This window comes from Arachis hypogaea, chromosome 12 (genome assembly GCF_003086295.3).
Source record: "Arachis hypogaea cultivar Tifrunner chromosome 12, arahy.Tifrunner.gnm2.J5K5, whole genome shotgun sequence".
NCBI lineage: Eukaryota > Viridiplantae > Streptophyta > Magnoliopsida > Fabales > Fabaceae > Arachis > Arachis hypogaea.
In genome coordinates this window covers 104,578,325-104,593,452 of record NC_092047.1, presented here as the reverse complement: position 1 = coordinate 104,593,452, position 15,128 = coordinate 104,578,325, and the positions used below count along the sequence as shown (strand labels likewise).

General features: G+C 30.1%; 1 protein-coding gene across 1 annotated transcript; it reads right to left on the bottom strand.

Moving 5' to 3' along the window:
• Window positions 1-12,541: 12,541 nt before the first annotated feature.
• Window positions 12,542-13,524, bottom strand: LOC112728006 (large ribosomal subunit protein uL15x). Its single transcript, XM_025777971.3, has one exon. It carries the CDS (start codon window positions 13,196-13,198, stop codon window positions 12,755-12,757), a length of 444 nt encoding a protein of 147 aa, XP_025633756.1. The 5' UTR covers window positions 13,199-13,524; the 3' UTR covers window positions 12,542-12,754.
• Window positions 13,525-15,128: the final 1,604 nt, after the last annotated feature.

Here is a 15,128-nt window from a genome sequence, read left to right as displayed (position 1 = left end):
CTATTTGTCTGTGAAAATGCATGATGGAGTTGGAGGTATGGAGGAATGGTAGTATGGGACCTAGATTTAAGATTAAGTTAAGTTAGGTTTAAATATTCTTAGAAAACCACCTTTTATGGCTTCTGTTTAATACTTTAAGCTCTAATCTGAGTGTCGGCGTTCTAGGATTGCCTCTGGCATTCCTAGGACCTTATATATTATGTGTGTGGCACCTTTACCATACTGAGAACCTCCGGTTCTCATTCCATACTATGTCGTTGTTTTTCAGATGCAGGTCGAGAGGCATCTCGTTAGGCGTATTGACTCTTGAAGCGGAGTGGTTACTGGGTTATTTTGTTATGCTATGATGTATATATATGTACTTAGCTTTCTCTCCACATAACTTATTCTTTTTTATCCTCCTAGAGGTGTATGGAGAGGTAGGATTTTGTTTATGTATATTTGGGTTTTGGATATGTATATATATGTATATATGTGTGTATATTCTCCGGCCAGTCTTGACTTCGCAGGCTGAGTCAGGAGCTCGTTATTTTGTATCTTTGACTCTCTATTCCTGTTTTTGGTTACTTTACACTTGACAGCGGTAGCTTTCTTAGCACGCAAGTTAGCTCGTTTCTCGAGCGTTGCGCTTTTATTTCATGATTTCTATTTCCTCTATTCTTCAAGGCTCCTAGCATATTATAATTCTTCTGCTATTATATATATACATTTTATTTTAGAGGTCGTAATACCACACCACCTCTGTTTTACGACTTAAGCGTAAAGCTCTGAGTGGTAGGGTGTTACAATATCAACTAATTAATTTAATCAATTATTTCTTAATTTATTTTTTTGAATTCAATAAATCAAATAAAATCAATTATACTAATTATTTGTATCAACTAACTTATTTGTTTAATTCTTAAAAATATTTTTATTTAATTTATTTTATTTATTTAAATACATGAATTATAACTGGTTAGTTATTTAATTTTATTACGATAAATATAAATCTCTATTCCGAATATAAAAATATAAAATTTTATTCCTTCCGTGAAGCATTTATGGACCATGGTGTTAGCATGTATGTATAAATAAAAAAAATTCCGTAATTAAGCTTAAGTCATTTACCTGTTTGTGTGGTATATTATAGTGTGAAATTACTTTCAATTTATGTTGTGCAATGATATTATGGTTTAATTTAAGCTTTTGTTTTATAACTGTGTTATGATTTTATCTCATCATTTTCTCTTATATATCAAGTTGATATATTTTTATTTATTATTATCGAAACGGATGTGATATAAAATTTGTAAAAAAAAAATAAATAAAACTCTCACACTTAATTTATTTTATTGTAGTCTTTTATCTCTTATATTTCTTTTTATTTTATTCTTATTCATTTTATTTTTTTTAAATATCATATAATTTATTATAATTTATACCAATTAATTAATTATAATTCATTATATCAGTTAGTTTAATTCATTAATTTATAATATGCATGATAAAATAGATTATTTGTTACTTATACGTTTATTCTTCTAAAATCTAAATCTGAATAATTATATTTTTAGTTTTAGTTATGAATAAAATATTATTAATAATAAATGATAATTAACCACTCATACTTTTAATCAAAGTGTTTGGATGATTTTTATATTTATTAATATTAATTGTTGATTATTTTTCGTCAATAAATTGTATTATAATTTTATGTTAGTTCGTAATTGATTAATGATTAATATTCATGAATCTATGTTATTATAAATTTTATATTTTACAAATATTTTATTTAAATATATTTTAAACATAAAAATGTATTATTTTTATTAATATCATACTTTTAATTTTTTTAATTATTCTAAATAAATATTTTGTCAAATACTAATTAAAGTTATCCTTCCATTTGCTTTTACTAATTTATTATCTAACTATTATATAAAATTAAAATCGTATTAATGAATTTGATATTAAAGTTAATTTGGCTTTTTATTTAGAGTGTTTTTCGATTTTTTTAGTCTAATCAACCAAAATTATTCAATTATAAATAGTCACTTCTATCTTATTTTATATTTTTATATTTAGTTCAATCCATCTAAGCTATATAATAATCATTTTAATTTTTATATTTTATAATGTAATATTACATATATTAATAGTAAAATAACATAATAAATTTTCATGTTTTAATATTAAATATAAAATTAATACGTACAAAAATTTTAAACTTTTAAATCAATACGAATCATTGTAAATAATACTTATTTATGGCATAAATAAAGAAATACAGAATCTTAAGTTTAGCATATAAAAATTTAGGAACATGTTATATGTACAAATGTAATTGCATAGTATTATTTTTTTTAGTGGTGTAGACCAACAACTCTAATTTTATTTCACAAGTCAAATTGTAAAAAAAAAGTCATAATTTTAAAGGTAGTAAAAGAAACAACAAAATTAATAAAAAAATATTTAACTTATATTATTCTATTAATTTATTTAATATATTAAATTATTTTTATTTATATTAAGATTAATTTTAAATATTTTAAAATAAAAAGTATAATTAATTATAATTTGCATCTTAAATTATGTTAAGTACATGATATTCTATTGTGCTGCTAAAAGTAAAAATGAGATAACAAATATAATTTTATCTCTTAATTCAGTATATTTATTTATATTTTATACTTTTTTACGATTAATTTTGTATGGTGTTGGTATATTAAATAAAAATACCTGTTATAATAACAAAAAATAAAATAAAATTTCAATCAATAAATTTATATTCTTTACTTTTTTTTTTCAATTTTATTTTAGATTTTAATTTATTACTAAAAGGTAGTAAAATTCTATTGATACTGAAATAAAGTTGCAAAAGGGTCCATATGGTAGAATAAGTAAAATAATGTGATACCCACATTACAACATCCAAATGAAACAACCTAAGATCTAAAATGTTTATCTTTCTCTTTCTCGCCGTCTATTATATTATCGATTCTATTATATAAAAATCGATTTTTTACATTTAATGATAGAGTCAACATAGCATGTTTCTGAGAGTGTTTCTTAATTTATTTTGTTTAACTCATTAAATACAATTAATTATGATGTATTAATTAAATAATTGATTTGATTAGATATTTAAGTATCACACAATTTAAAATTATGTATATTGATTTGATTTTTATGATATATAAATTTAAGGAATAAATTAAAATAATATAACTTATTACTTATTTAATTTGAATACAACAAATACAAAATTAATTTAGTCAAAAGTTTATTATTTTCTAATCTTCTATACATAAAAATGACAAAACAAAATTGTAAAAATAATCTTTTTATCGATTTTCTATTTTAATTTTATTTTCTTTGCTTTTTTTATGTGTAATTTTATTTTACATTAACTTTGTGTATTTAATAACAAAATATACTCATTAATTCTATCATATAATAATATATTTTTCTCCTATGTTAATCAAAGAATTTCAATAGTTATTAACTACATCTAATAGAATGATTGAGAAGTGAGAACTGCGACAAGTTAAACCCAGATTCAAAATGTTAAAACGAAGGAAAGAAAACAGTGGATATATGATTAGAGAAAAATATATAATAACGAGAAATATACTAAAACTGGATTTTTCCTCCAACTAATAAAAGTGAGGTGTCAATTTCTCATGAATTCATTTTTTCTCTAAAATGAAATCACTATTTTCTCTTCTAAATTTATTTTAGAAAAATATCTTTATTATAATTATATTACAATTAACATTTAACGAATAATGCATGATTATACTAATTTAGGAAAATATCTTTATTATAATTATATAAAATTAATATTTAATACATTATCAATTAATAAAAGTGAAGTGTCAATTCCTCGTGAAATGAAAGCACTATTCTCTCTTCTAAATTTATTTTAGAAAAATATATTTATTATAATTATATTACAATATTACAAATATACTACAAGTAGCATTTAATGAATAATGCATAATTATAGTAATTTAGAAAAATAAAATAAAGTCCAGTAATTTATCTTTCGACTGTACACGTATGTAGAATAACTTTTAAGAATGAGTCATGTATAGTAAATACAGTCGATGATTGTAAAACTGTATACTAACATTGATATAATATTATTTCAGGTATATGTTTTGCAGGTATCAAAGAAAAGTGTTGAGTTATTTTTTAGTGGGTTTAAATTATTTATTGTTTATTAGAAAATTTTGTGCATTAGAATTCTCTAATAATTTATTATTTATTTTGAGCTGATTTTGATATGTTCTTACTTGACAGTAAAACAACATATAAAAAATTGTTGGTGGATCTAAGTATTACTAGGTTATTTATAGTCACATTGAGTATATATGTTTGATTTATTAAAAAAAGTAAATTACTAAAACTAATTAATAACTATTTTAGAGTTAATACATTTAATACTAGATTAAGAAAAAATAAACAATACATAATATGTTACATTTTTATTAATCAAATTATTATAATTCAAATTAATCTTAACAAAAGAATTTAAAATTATAATTTCAATCTTATCACGTGCATGGCACGAGCTATTACACTTGTATTAATATATTAATTGGTAGTATAGTTGATAAATAGGACAAGACAATTTAATTTAATTTAATTGATATTAACTATATAATTTGATTTATTTAAAATAATAAGTTTTAAATGTTCTAATATTTTCATTCTATTATCATTATATTATTCATTAGTATTTAATTCTAAATTATAATAGAGTTATCTTAATTTAATTTTAAAATAAATATATAAATAAAAAATACATTAATTACTTTGTTCAATTATAAAATCCTAGTCTCTAATACGCTCTTTCATTTTACTTTTGACATTTTTCTCTTTTCCTTTTTTCTCCATCCACTTTTCAGATCTCTCAATCCCCATTTACATAAAAGAAAAAATTCTCTCCTTTTATTTTCTTAAATAAATAAATGATAAAAAAATGTCTTTCAACTTTTAACTTTTTCATTTTAAGTTCTTTATCCTCGTAAAAAAGATGGGCAAAGTGTTGTACATTGATTGCACTTTCTTCAATTTCTCACTCTTAGCTCAATACTTATTCAGAGGGTTCCAACAGTTAAACAAGTAATATTACTTGAACTACACATATTTTTATTTTTTTCTATACATGTCCCTACCATAAAATTTGTTGAAGTGTACATTCAATAAATATGATTTGTGATTAAAATGATAGACAAAATTTAAATTAATTATTATTATTATTATTATTATTATTATGACACATCATTATCAGTAAGTTAGATAATTATCAAACTTCTTTCATGATTAATTAAAAACCACCGAAGCCAAGAAAGAACAAATAGAGAGAGAGAACGTGAAACCATGAAAACCTTCATAGAACCGTGACTCTCACCAATATTTTTGAGCTTGATTTCTTGAGATCTCTAATTCCAATAAAAAATCTAATTTGATAAAAGTATTTGTATTTTTTTTATTTACACGTTGGTGTTACTTTTGTTTGGTTGAAACTGACGGTGATGTAGCTCCCCTTCCCCTTAAATTCAGTCAATTGGAGTTCTAGGAGGTATGGACGATTTCTGACGTTTTTCTCTTCAACAACTCGGTCAGAAAGTTTTTTTGGAGTTTCTATTGTTGTGATTTCTGCACGGAGGTAAGTTTGGTAATTTTATAATCATTTAAAGTGAATTGGATGAATGAATGTTGGTTTGATTGATTATCGTTTGAGTTTAAATGACTTTATGTTGAATTATTATTGTTTGCTTGAGATTTTGGGTCGACTATGAATGAATGGCCAGCTGGGGTATTTTGGTGATTTTTGGATTGGAATATCATTAAGGATAAAGTATAAATTGGTGAGATGTGATGACTGAGAGATTAAATTAAAAGCTGTGAAAAATCGATAACCAAAAGACTCGAAAACGGATTAAAAATATAAGTAGTATTTTGAAAGGGAAGGGCTAAGAGTTTTGGTTTTGGTATAAGAGGAAGATTAATATTTAAACTTTATTTTTGAAAAATAACACTGTATTTGTATATAAAAAACGAGGTACAATTTGTAATTATATAAGTTTTTGGACATTTTGGATAATAAATAAAGTACGGGAGGTAAAAATAGATATTTTATAAAAGTTCAGGTTATTTTTATAAATATGAAAATAAGTGAGGGTTCGAATATAATTTTATAAAATATTAAGGTTAAAAAAAATAGAATATTAAAAAATTCGTGATTTAGAAAATAATTAATAAAAGTTTAAAAATAAGGTTTTATAAACTAAGTTTTAAGAAAAGATATATATATATATATATATATATATCATTTAAATTACTCTATTTATATTATTGTTAATATTTTATTACAAATATTAATTAATAGAGATATTATTAATATTATTATAAGTCAGAGAAGAACAAACAGAATGGTCTTAAAAGCTTTAGAAAATACAAACTTTATTAAAGTACTATATAATTCTTTTTCATAAAACACTTAGGGAAAGGCGAGAGAATAATGCAGAGATAAATTATATTATAGAATGATAAGGAAAGAAAGAAAAGAAAAGGAAAGAAAAATATTAAAGAACTTCTGTCACAGGAGAGCAAAGAGCAAATATTAAAAGAATTTAAAAGAATCCCTACCAAAGGAGGGCAGAGCACAGAAAAGAAAGAAAGAAAGAGCAAAAAAAATGAGATAAGCAGATATATGGTGGTGAGTCCACCGAGATTTGCTTTCCAAAGATACATCGGCCACTCTAGGGGATGGTCGCACCTGTAAGACAGAGGTTGCTTACAGAGGTTATGTTTGCATACATCGGCTCAAGAGAGTCGCACTTGTAAGAAAGAGGTTGCCTACAGAGGTTATGGCACTGGAAGCCAAACTCAAACAAAGCTTGCTGAGTTAAATCGAAATATAATTCAATAAATAAAAGGAATAAAAGAATTAACAGAATTAAAGAAACTAAAAGAAATATCTGCCACATGAGAGCAGAGAACAAAGATTAAAAGAATTTGATGAACGTCTGCCACAGGAGAGCAGATAGAAAAGAATGTATTAATTAAAGGGATCTCTGCCGCAGTAGAGCAGAGAGCAAAGATTAAAACAGAATTGAGTGCTGTTTGAGCCTTAATGCCAAGTGTCTAGTGGGGACGGCGATGCATAACGCTCACTGGAGAGACCGAAAGGAAGGTTCCCCAATGAGGACGGCGATGCGTAACGCTCATAGAGGGACGTTGGATGAGATAGGGACGGCGATACGAAACGCTTATCTCAGGACCAGTGTTGGAAATCGGACAACAACCCAACACATGAGCTCATGGCCTGTATAGGACTAGACATGCATCATACTTGTTTGCGCATATTTGTTTGTGATTGTGTTTTTTATGATTGTGTATGCTTGTGATTGGAAACTATGTTCTGTAATTGTTGAGTTGGATTATACTTTGTTGACTGTTGTTATTAACTGGAAACATAATTAAACGAACTTAACTTCTAACACTGACCCTACTAAGAACTCCCCAGTTCTTACCCCCTATTTTCTCCCCTTTCAGCTACAGGTGCGAAGGTTTAATGCGGAGCTACAGGAGTACAGAAGATTCTGTTCACGAGTTGAGTTGTTAGCATTTATTTTTCCCTCGTCGTTTATTGTTTTTCGTTTTTAGAGGGGTAGGATTTGTTTTGAGAATCTTTAAATAAGTATATATATTTAATACTATGTGAATATATAAATACTTTTGTGATTAAGTGATTGAAAATAAAGTCTCCTCTCGTCTTCTTAATTAAATTCTCGGATTGTATTCACGAAGGTTCAATATTAAACAAAAATAGTATAAAATAAAAAAATTCAGAGATAAATAATGCCTAAACTTTTAGTACGATCATGAGGTGCTAAAAATTAAGGTGTTACACTCCCTAGCTAAGCATCGGAAATCAACAACTTTGGAAGCAAAAGACATACTTTTACATCTATGTTAGTGATTAGAAAATTTCTTCTTGCTCGAGTTTGGATTCAGCCAAGGTTGCGAAAACTGGACCGGTCACTGAATCGGTCAAGTGACTGGTTCAATGGTTTAATGGTCCAACCGAGGTCGAACTGAGGTTGAACCGATTTAGTTAAATATACAATAAAATTATAAAAAATTCAATATATAATAACAATAAACTGAGTTTTCTTAATAGCAGAAGATTTTCTGACTAAATATGTGTTCCTTGGTCTTATTCATAAGCTCATCTTAATCTTATATTCATTGAACAATACATTGCCATGGCAATTGATTGTTACAGCTTTCATATGCAGCAATCATAAGGAGGGAGAACCATTAAGTAGAGGATGTCCTTGTCTCCAGTAGAACCGTGTCAAATATTATCACAATTGTCGTTTCTTTTAATCAAGAAAAGCATCCAGAATTTAAAAAATAAATAAATACAGTATCAGAAACTCGAAATCAGTACTTCCACATATCAATAAAACCTCATCAACAAGAAGAAATAAGATATCAGAGCTCAATTGTGTTAGATGATGAAGAAACAGAGAAAGAAGAATTTAATCTAATCGCAGATCCAATTGCGATACCAACTCGCAAAGTTAACACAACAACACGCGAGCAAAAGGACATGGCGATTGCGGTGAGAAACACGCAGCTGCGATGACGCCTGGCGAAAAGAGGCAAAAGAAGGAGGAGATTGAGGGTGCTCCACCACCATCTCCAATCTTCAGTGGTGATGTCGCTGACGATGCTAGATCTGATCTGCGACACCAGTGGTGTAGTGATGAAGATGATGAACGCGACTCCACTAGATCTGATCTGCGACACCAGTGGTGCAGTGCTCCGAATACCGAGATGAGCAAACGGCAGCTACATCGTCGCAGAGAGGAAGCAAGCGGACTTCTCCGGCGCGTTTCTCCGATAGTGGCTAAACCATCTCCACTCTTGGCGGCGGTACTCCCTTGGAATCACGACAGTGGGATTATGGAACCTATCTGAGAGGAGATCGCAGAAGAAGATGAGGCTGGTGTGGTAGAACTTGGAAGAAAAATTAGGGTTGAGGTGTGGTGGCTGGTGAATGAGGGAATTGGGTCTCGCTGTTTGCATAAGGGGTTGGGTAATTGGGTTACCGGGTCAACTATATGTGTAAGTGGGTTGGGCTCATTTAGTTTTTTTTTTTTTGCGCCAAAACGGCGCCATTTTTTATCCATTGTTAAAAAGCGGTACTTTTAAAAACCGGACCGATTTGGCCGGTTCACCGGTTCGATCGATTTTTTGTAAGACGGTTCTGGAAGTCATTCGAACCGACCAAGTGACCGGTTTTCGATAACCCGGTTGAGTCGTTCAGTCCAATATGGTTTTCAGAACCTTGGTTTCAGCACATTTCACATTTAACTCCACGTCTTCGTCTTTGTAGAGAAAACTTGGAATATGACACTTCCTGGATTTGGTGGTGATAAAATTAAAAGCTACATAAGACAAGTAGTTTGTCAGTCTCTTTTATATATATATATATATATATATATATATATATATATATATATATATTCTTTTGAATGTCATATTCTAGACTTGTACTTATCATGCTTTAGCAAGTTGCAAGTGGTTATATTTTGAGTTAAATTTCAAAGTAGTTCTTAAATTTGCATTCGAGTCTCAAAGTAATTTCTGAATTAATAATTATTTAAATTCATCTCCGAAATTGTCTTCCAGGACTCACAATAGTCTCTAAAATAATTTTCGTCTATCCTTACCATTGGAGTATATATATATATATATATATATATATATATATATATATATATATATATATATAATATTCATATTCTTTTGAATGTCATATTCTAGACTTGTACTTATCATGCTTTAGCAAGTTGCAAGTGGTTATATTTTGAGTTAAATCTGAAAGTAGTTCTTAAATTTGCACTCGAGTCTCAAAGTAATTTCTGAATTAATAATTATTTAAATTCATCTCCGAAATTGTCTTCCAGGACTCACAATATTCTCTAAAATAATTTTCATCTATCCTTACTATTGGAGAGCACTAAAAATAACGTCGTTTTATATTTATTAAAAAAAAAACACCCTCTGCCTATCCCCCTTTCCCAATACCCTTTTCCCTTTTCTTCTCACACACATTTTCCCGTTTTTTAACTTTTTTTTAGTTCTTCTTTCCCTTTCCCGTACCCCTTTCCCATCTCCAATTTTCCTTTCTCTTTTCCTTCCTTACATGGTCCTTTTTCCATTCTCCAACTCTTTCTCGATTCTTCTTTCCCTTTTCCTTCCACGTTCTCTTTTTCCCTCCCCTTTTTCCATTTCCAATTTCCCTTTTCCTTCTCCTTTCACGGTCCTTTTCTCCTTCCTCAACCCTTACCCAATTTCCCTTTTCCTTTCCCTTTCACGCTCTCCTTTTTCTTCTCCAATCCATCCCCAATTTCTCTTTTCCTCTTTCTTTCCTTTTCGGCAATCACTGCCAATAAAAAGCAGGACTTTGTAAGCAACTCAGATGAAACAAAACAATAATTTGTTTATTCACAGAGAGATAATGGAAGATGGAAAGAATTGTCACCTTTTTCTGAGAGGAGGTAACAGAAGAGAGAAAGGTTACAGTCATGGCCTATCTTCCTCTTAGATGCAAATTATGGATTCCTTCTGTGAGGCTCTATTGCCTTCTCAGCCTTCTACAATGTTTCTGATTTTCAAGCTCTATTTTTCTGATGAAGTGAATTTTGTTTTATTCATGTGAATCTTGCATGTGTTGTTTTTCTTCATGATCATCACAAAGCTGAGCCAATTTGATTCAATTATTGTATTTGAATTTTAGGTTAATTACGATTTTTGTCCCTAACGTAGAGGCCAAAAATTTATTTCGTCTCCGGCCTTTTTTTCGCTACAAAATGGTCCTGAAGATTTCAGTTTGTTTTAAAATCGTCCTTCGAACAGTTATACCCTCACCCACTATCACAGTTTCGTCATCTCCTCTCTTACTGTGCTTCTTCATCTTCTTCATCCGTGCGCAGTGATTTTCATAAACTTGTTTTCATGGTAATTCCTCAGATTTGAGTTGGGATCAAATTCAAACTCGTTTACAAAACTTGTAGATTATAAAAAACGGACCAAGATACTTAAACAATAATCAACAAATTCAGCAGCATCCAATATTCCATATTCAAGCCAAACCAGAAGTAGAGATTCACCCAATCAACAGAGCATGACATTGTAGGCAACATCAACAAATCAGAATATACATCAAGCAAAAAATTCAGATATTCATCAGACAACAATTTGAAAATAGATCTACGAGCAGAAAATTCCACAACAAATTTTGATTATGCAAAACAAACAAGAAATCCAGTTCACACAGACGAAGAAGGAGGATCGGATTTCAATTTACTAGTTCAACCACAGCAGCTACAAGTAACGTCAACAGAAATTACAAATCAAACCACAATTCAATACGGGCGGTGAGAGTCGTGGAGCAGTGGCAAAAACGCGGGGAGCAGTGACGAGCGGCGAGTAGAGAGGAACAATAGCGAGCGGTGAGGGGCGAGGACTAGAGGCGGCGGCGAGGACCAGAAGCACCGACGGCAGTGGTGGTAGTGGAGGACGCGAACCCCCCCCCCTCTCTCTTCACGGTCAGCGACGGTGGCTCAACGGCGGCGACGAGTCCAGTATGACGACGCAGCTCATCGGCGACGACGGCGCCCCCCACCCCCTCGTGATCCCTTCCCCATATGACTCTCTGTTTTCTTTCTTTCTTTTTTTTTATTTTATATTTATTTTATATTTTTTAATTAAGAATAATTTAGTAATAAAAAATAAAATTTTGGTAAAAAAAACGATTTTAAAACAAATTGAAACCTTCAAGACCATTTTATAGCGAAAAAAAAGTCAAAAATGAAATAAATTTTAGACCTATGCCTTAGAGACTAAAATTGTACTTAACCTTTGAATTTTCAATGTTAGTATGTTACAAACTTACAATTGAACATCAGGAAAGGCTGGGTTTTTATTTTTTAAATAAATATAAAACAATGTCGTTTTAGTGTTGGATTTTTTTCTTAAATAGATATAAAACGATATCGCTTTAGTGATCTCCAATGACAAGAATAGATAGAAATTATTTTAGAAATTACCGTGAGACTGGAAGACAGTTTTGGAGTCGAATTTGAGTAATTTAGTTTTGGAGTCGAATTTGAGTAATTTTTAATTTAAGGAATTACTTTGAAGCTTAAGTATAAGTTCAGTAATTTTTAATTTAAGGAATTATTTTGAAGCTCAAGTATAAGTTCAGACACTACTTTCAGATTTAACTCTTATATTTTTTACCGGCTGTAAGTGTTTTTTCTTTCTTCCACTTTAATCTAGTAATTATATTTTTTACCTGTTAGATGAATAATTGTTATTATTATTACAATTATTATTTCGTTTATTTGTTAGCAGCAGCGGAGGCAGCACATGCTAGGGGATCTGCTGGCCAAGCACCCTTGAATGTCCTTGGCTCTCCCAACCCTAAAAACTGATGAGAGATGCAAAGTGTTTATGTATTGTGTAATTAAGGAGAAACCCCTTCGAAAAGGTAACTAAAATTATATTGAATTGAACCAAGCAGGTTTTCCTGTGTGCATTCTAAAAAATATCCATAAAAGTAATTAAAATTAAAACTAACAGCTAAATCGAAGAAATCAGTGTAACAGTCTCAAAACAGATCCCAGATAACAAGAACGGACAGATCACAAGAAAACGAAAAAAAAAATTAAAAAGAAACTTATGCGGTGAGAAGGACGGCGCCGCCATTCTCCTTGATCTTCTTCTCAGCGAGCTTGGAAATAAGCTTAGCCTTCACGACAACAGGCTGATTCTGAGGGAGTACACCTTTTCCCAAGACCTTGAAGTAACCGTTCTGCGTGACATCGATCAACGGAGCCTTCTTCTCCTCGGAAGCCTTATCCTTCACCTCTTGCGGGACCAGGGACCAGAGTTGATCAATGTTCACGGTTGGACAATAAAACTTGTTGCGATGCTTGTTGAAGTAGCGCATACCTACCTTACCGAAGTATCCGGGATGGTACTTGTCAAATAGGATTCGGTGGTGGTGCATGCCACCGGCGTTACCACGACCTCCAGGATGCTTGCGGTGCTTTCCGATACGACCGTGCCCAGCGCTCACGTGACCGCGCTTCTTGCGATTCTTCTTCAAGCGGGTTGTCATTTTCAATCGAGCACTCCCTGTGAATGTGAAGTGAACGTAGGGTTCGGCGGACAGAGCTAGCAGGTTAGGGTTTGGGTGTTTGGGAGTATTTTATAATTGGGTGAGGAGCTTTTGCTGTTATGGGCTTGAGCCGTGTGGGCTGACCTTAGATTCTAACAAAAACACTTAATTGTGAAAATTGGATCTTTATGTTTTGGGCACAAATCCTTAATTGCCGAAGGAAGGAACCGATGGAATATTTGTACAATATGTATAGTTGGGTTTAGAGATGTTCAATTCAATAGGATATTAAATATTTATTATCCCTGGTATCCGAATGGTTATTTTGAATAGTATGAGTGTATTGTGTTTGAGAAATTAATAATATTTTATTCTGGATGTTCATTTTTTTAACTCATCTTGGACCAAATAAATAATTCATTGTACACATTATATAAATAGTCCATTGGCTCTCTAGCAAAATTTTTGCCGAAAATCTCTTAGAAAAAAGTTAGTTTTGCGTAATATACTATTAATCATATAAAAATATACAAAAGATGTTGAAAAAGTAATATTTTTTAATTGCTAATGAGTAATAGCTCAAATGGCATAATCTCTCCATACTCAATTAAGAAGTTGCAGGTTTGAGTCTCCTATCTTTGATAAAAAAAAATAATATTTTTTAATTAATATACCTTTTAAATTTCATGCAGAACTTAATGCTTTATCTCTTAAAAATAGTCTACCAAATTCACATTTTAAAGCTTTTGAAAAATCTCTACGTAGTATTTTATAAATACATAAGAAAATATCTACCAAAATTTGTATTATCTTTTCAAAAAATCATTTAGGAATTATGATGAGTTTACAATCAATTCACTCTTCTTATCCTACGGTATCATTTAATTTCTATACACCAATTCACAAACAAATCTTATATTTAGTACAAAGAAAATATAAGAAACTAATTTTTAGTTACTCAATATTAATCCATTTTTTTTAGTTATAAAAATTTTCACTTTTTTTTAAAATTTAAAATTTATAATTTATAATTTAAGAATAAAAATTTATAATTTATAATTTAAAATTTAATATTTAAAATGAACTAATATTAACTAATAAAAATTAATTTCTTAACGTTACACGCACATATATTACTCTTTTACATATTGACATCTTCTCTAAAATGGAAATTAATTAGCCACTATTGTGTAAATCAATCAAGAGCAAGTCATAACATTCATGAAAATTAATTAGCTTTTATATTGCGTTTGTTTGATGGAACACGGACATTAATACATAAATATGGTGATACATGTTCATCATTTGTTTGTTGAGACACGAATTTTAAAAGATACGGTGATACACAAATATACATAAAATACATGTATTTGGTGTCCTTCAAAAAAGATGAGACACAGAGACACATTGATGAGATACAAATATTTACTCTTTTATCCTTAGTAATTTACTCTTATCCTTATTCTATTGGTGATAATACAACAACAACAACAACAACAACAACAACAACAACAAAATCTTGTCCCACTAGGTGGGGTCGGCTGCATGAATCAAACGACGCCATTGTGCTCTGTCATGTATCATATCTACAGAGAGACCGTTTACATGTAGATCTCGTTTGACCACCTCATGGATGGTCTTCTTAGGTCTTCCTCTGTCTTTCACCCCTTGTCCATCTTCCATCTCCTCCACCCTCCTGACTGGGTATTCTATCGGTCTTCTTCTCACATGTCCAAACCATCTGAGACGCGATTCAACCATCTTTTCCACAATGGGTGCTACTCCAACTCTCTCCCTTGTATCTTCGTTCCTTATTTTATCCAATCGTGTATGACCACTCATCCATCTCAACATCTTCATCTCTGCCATGCTCAACTTATGTTCGTGCTCTCCTTTGGCCGCCCAACACTCCGTATCATAAAGCATAGCC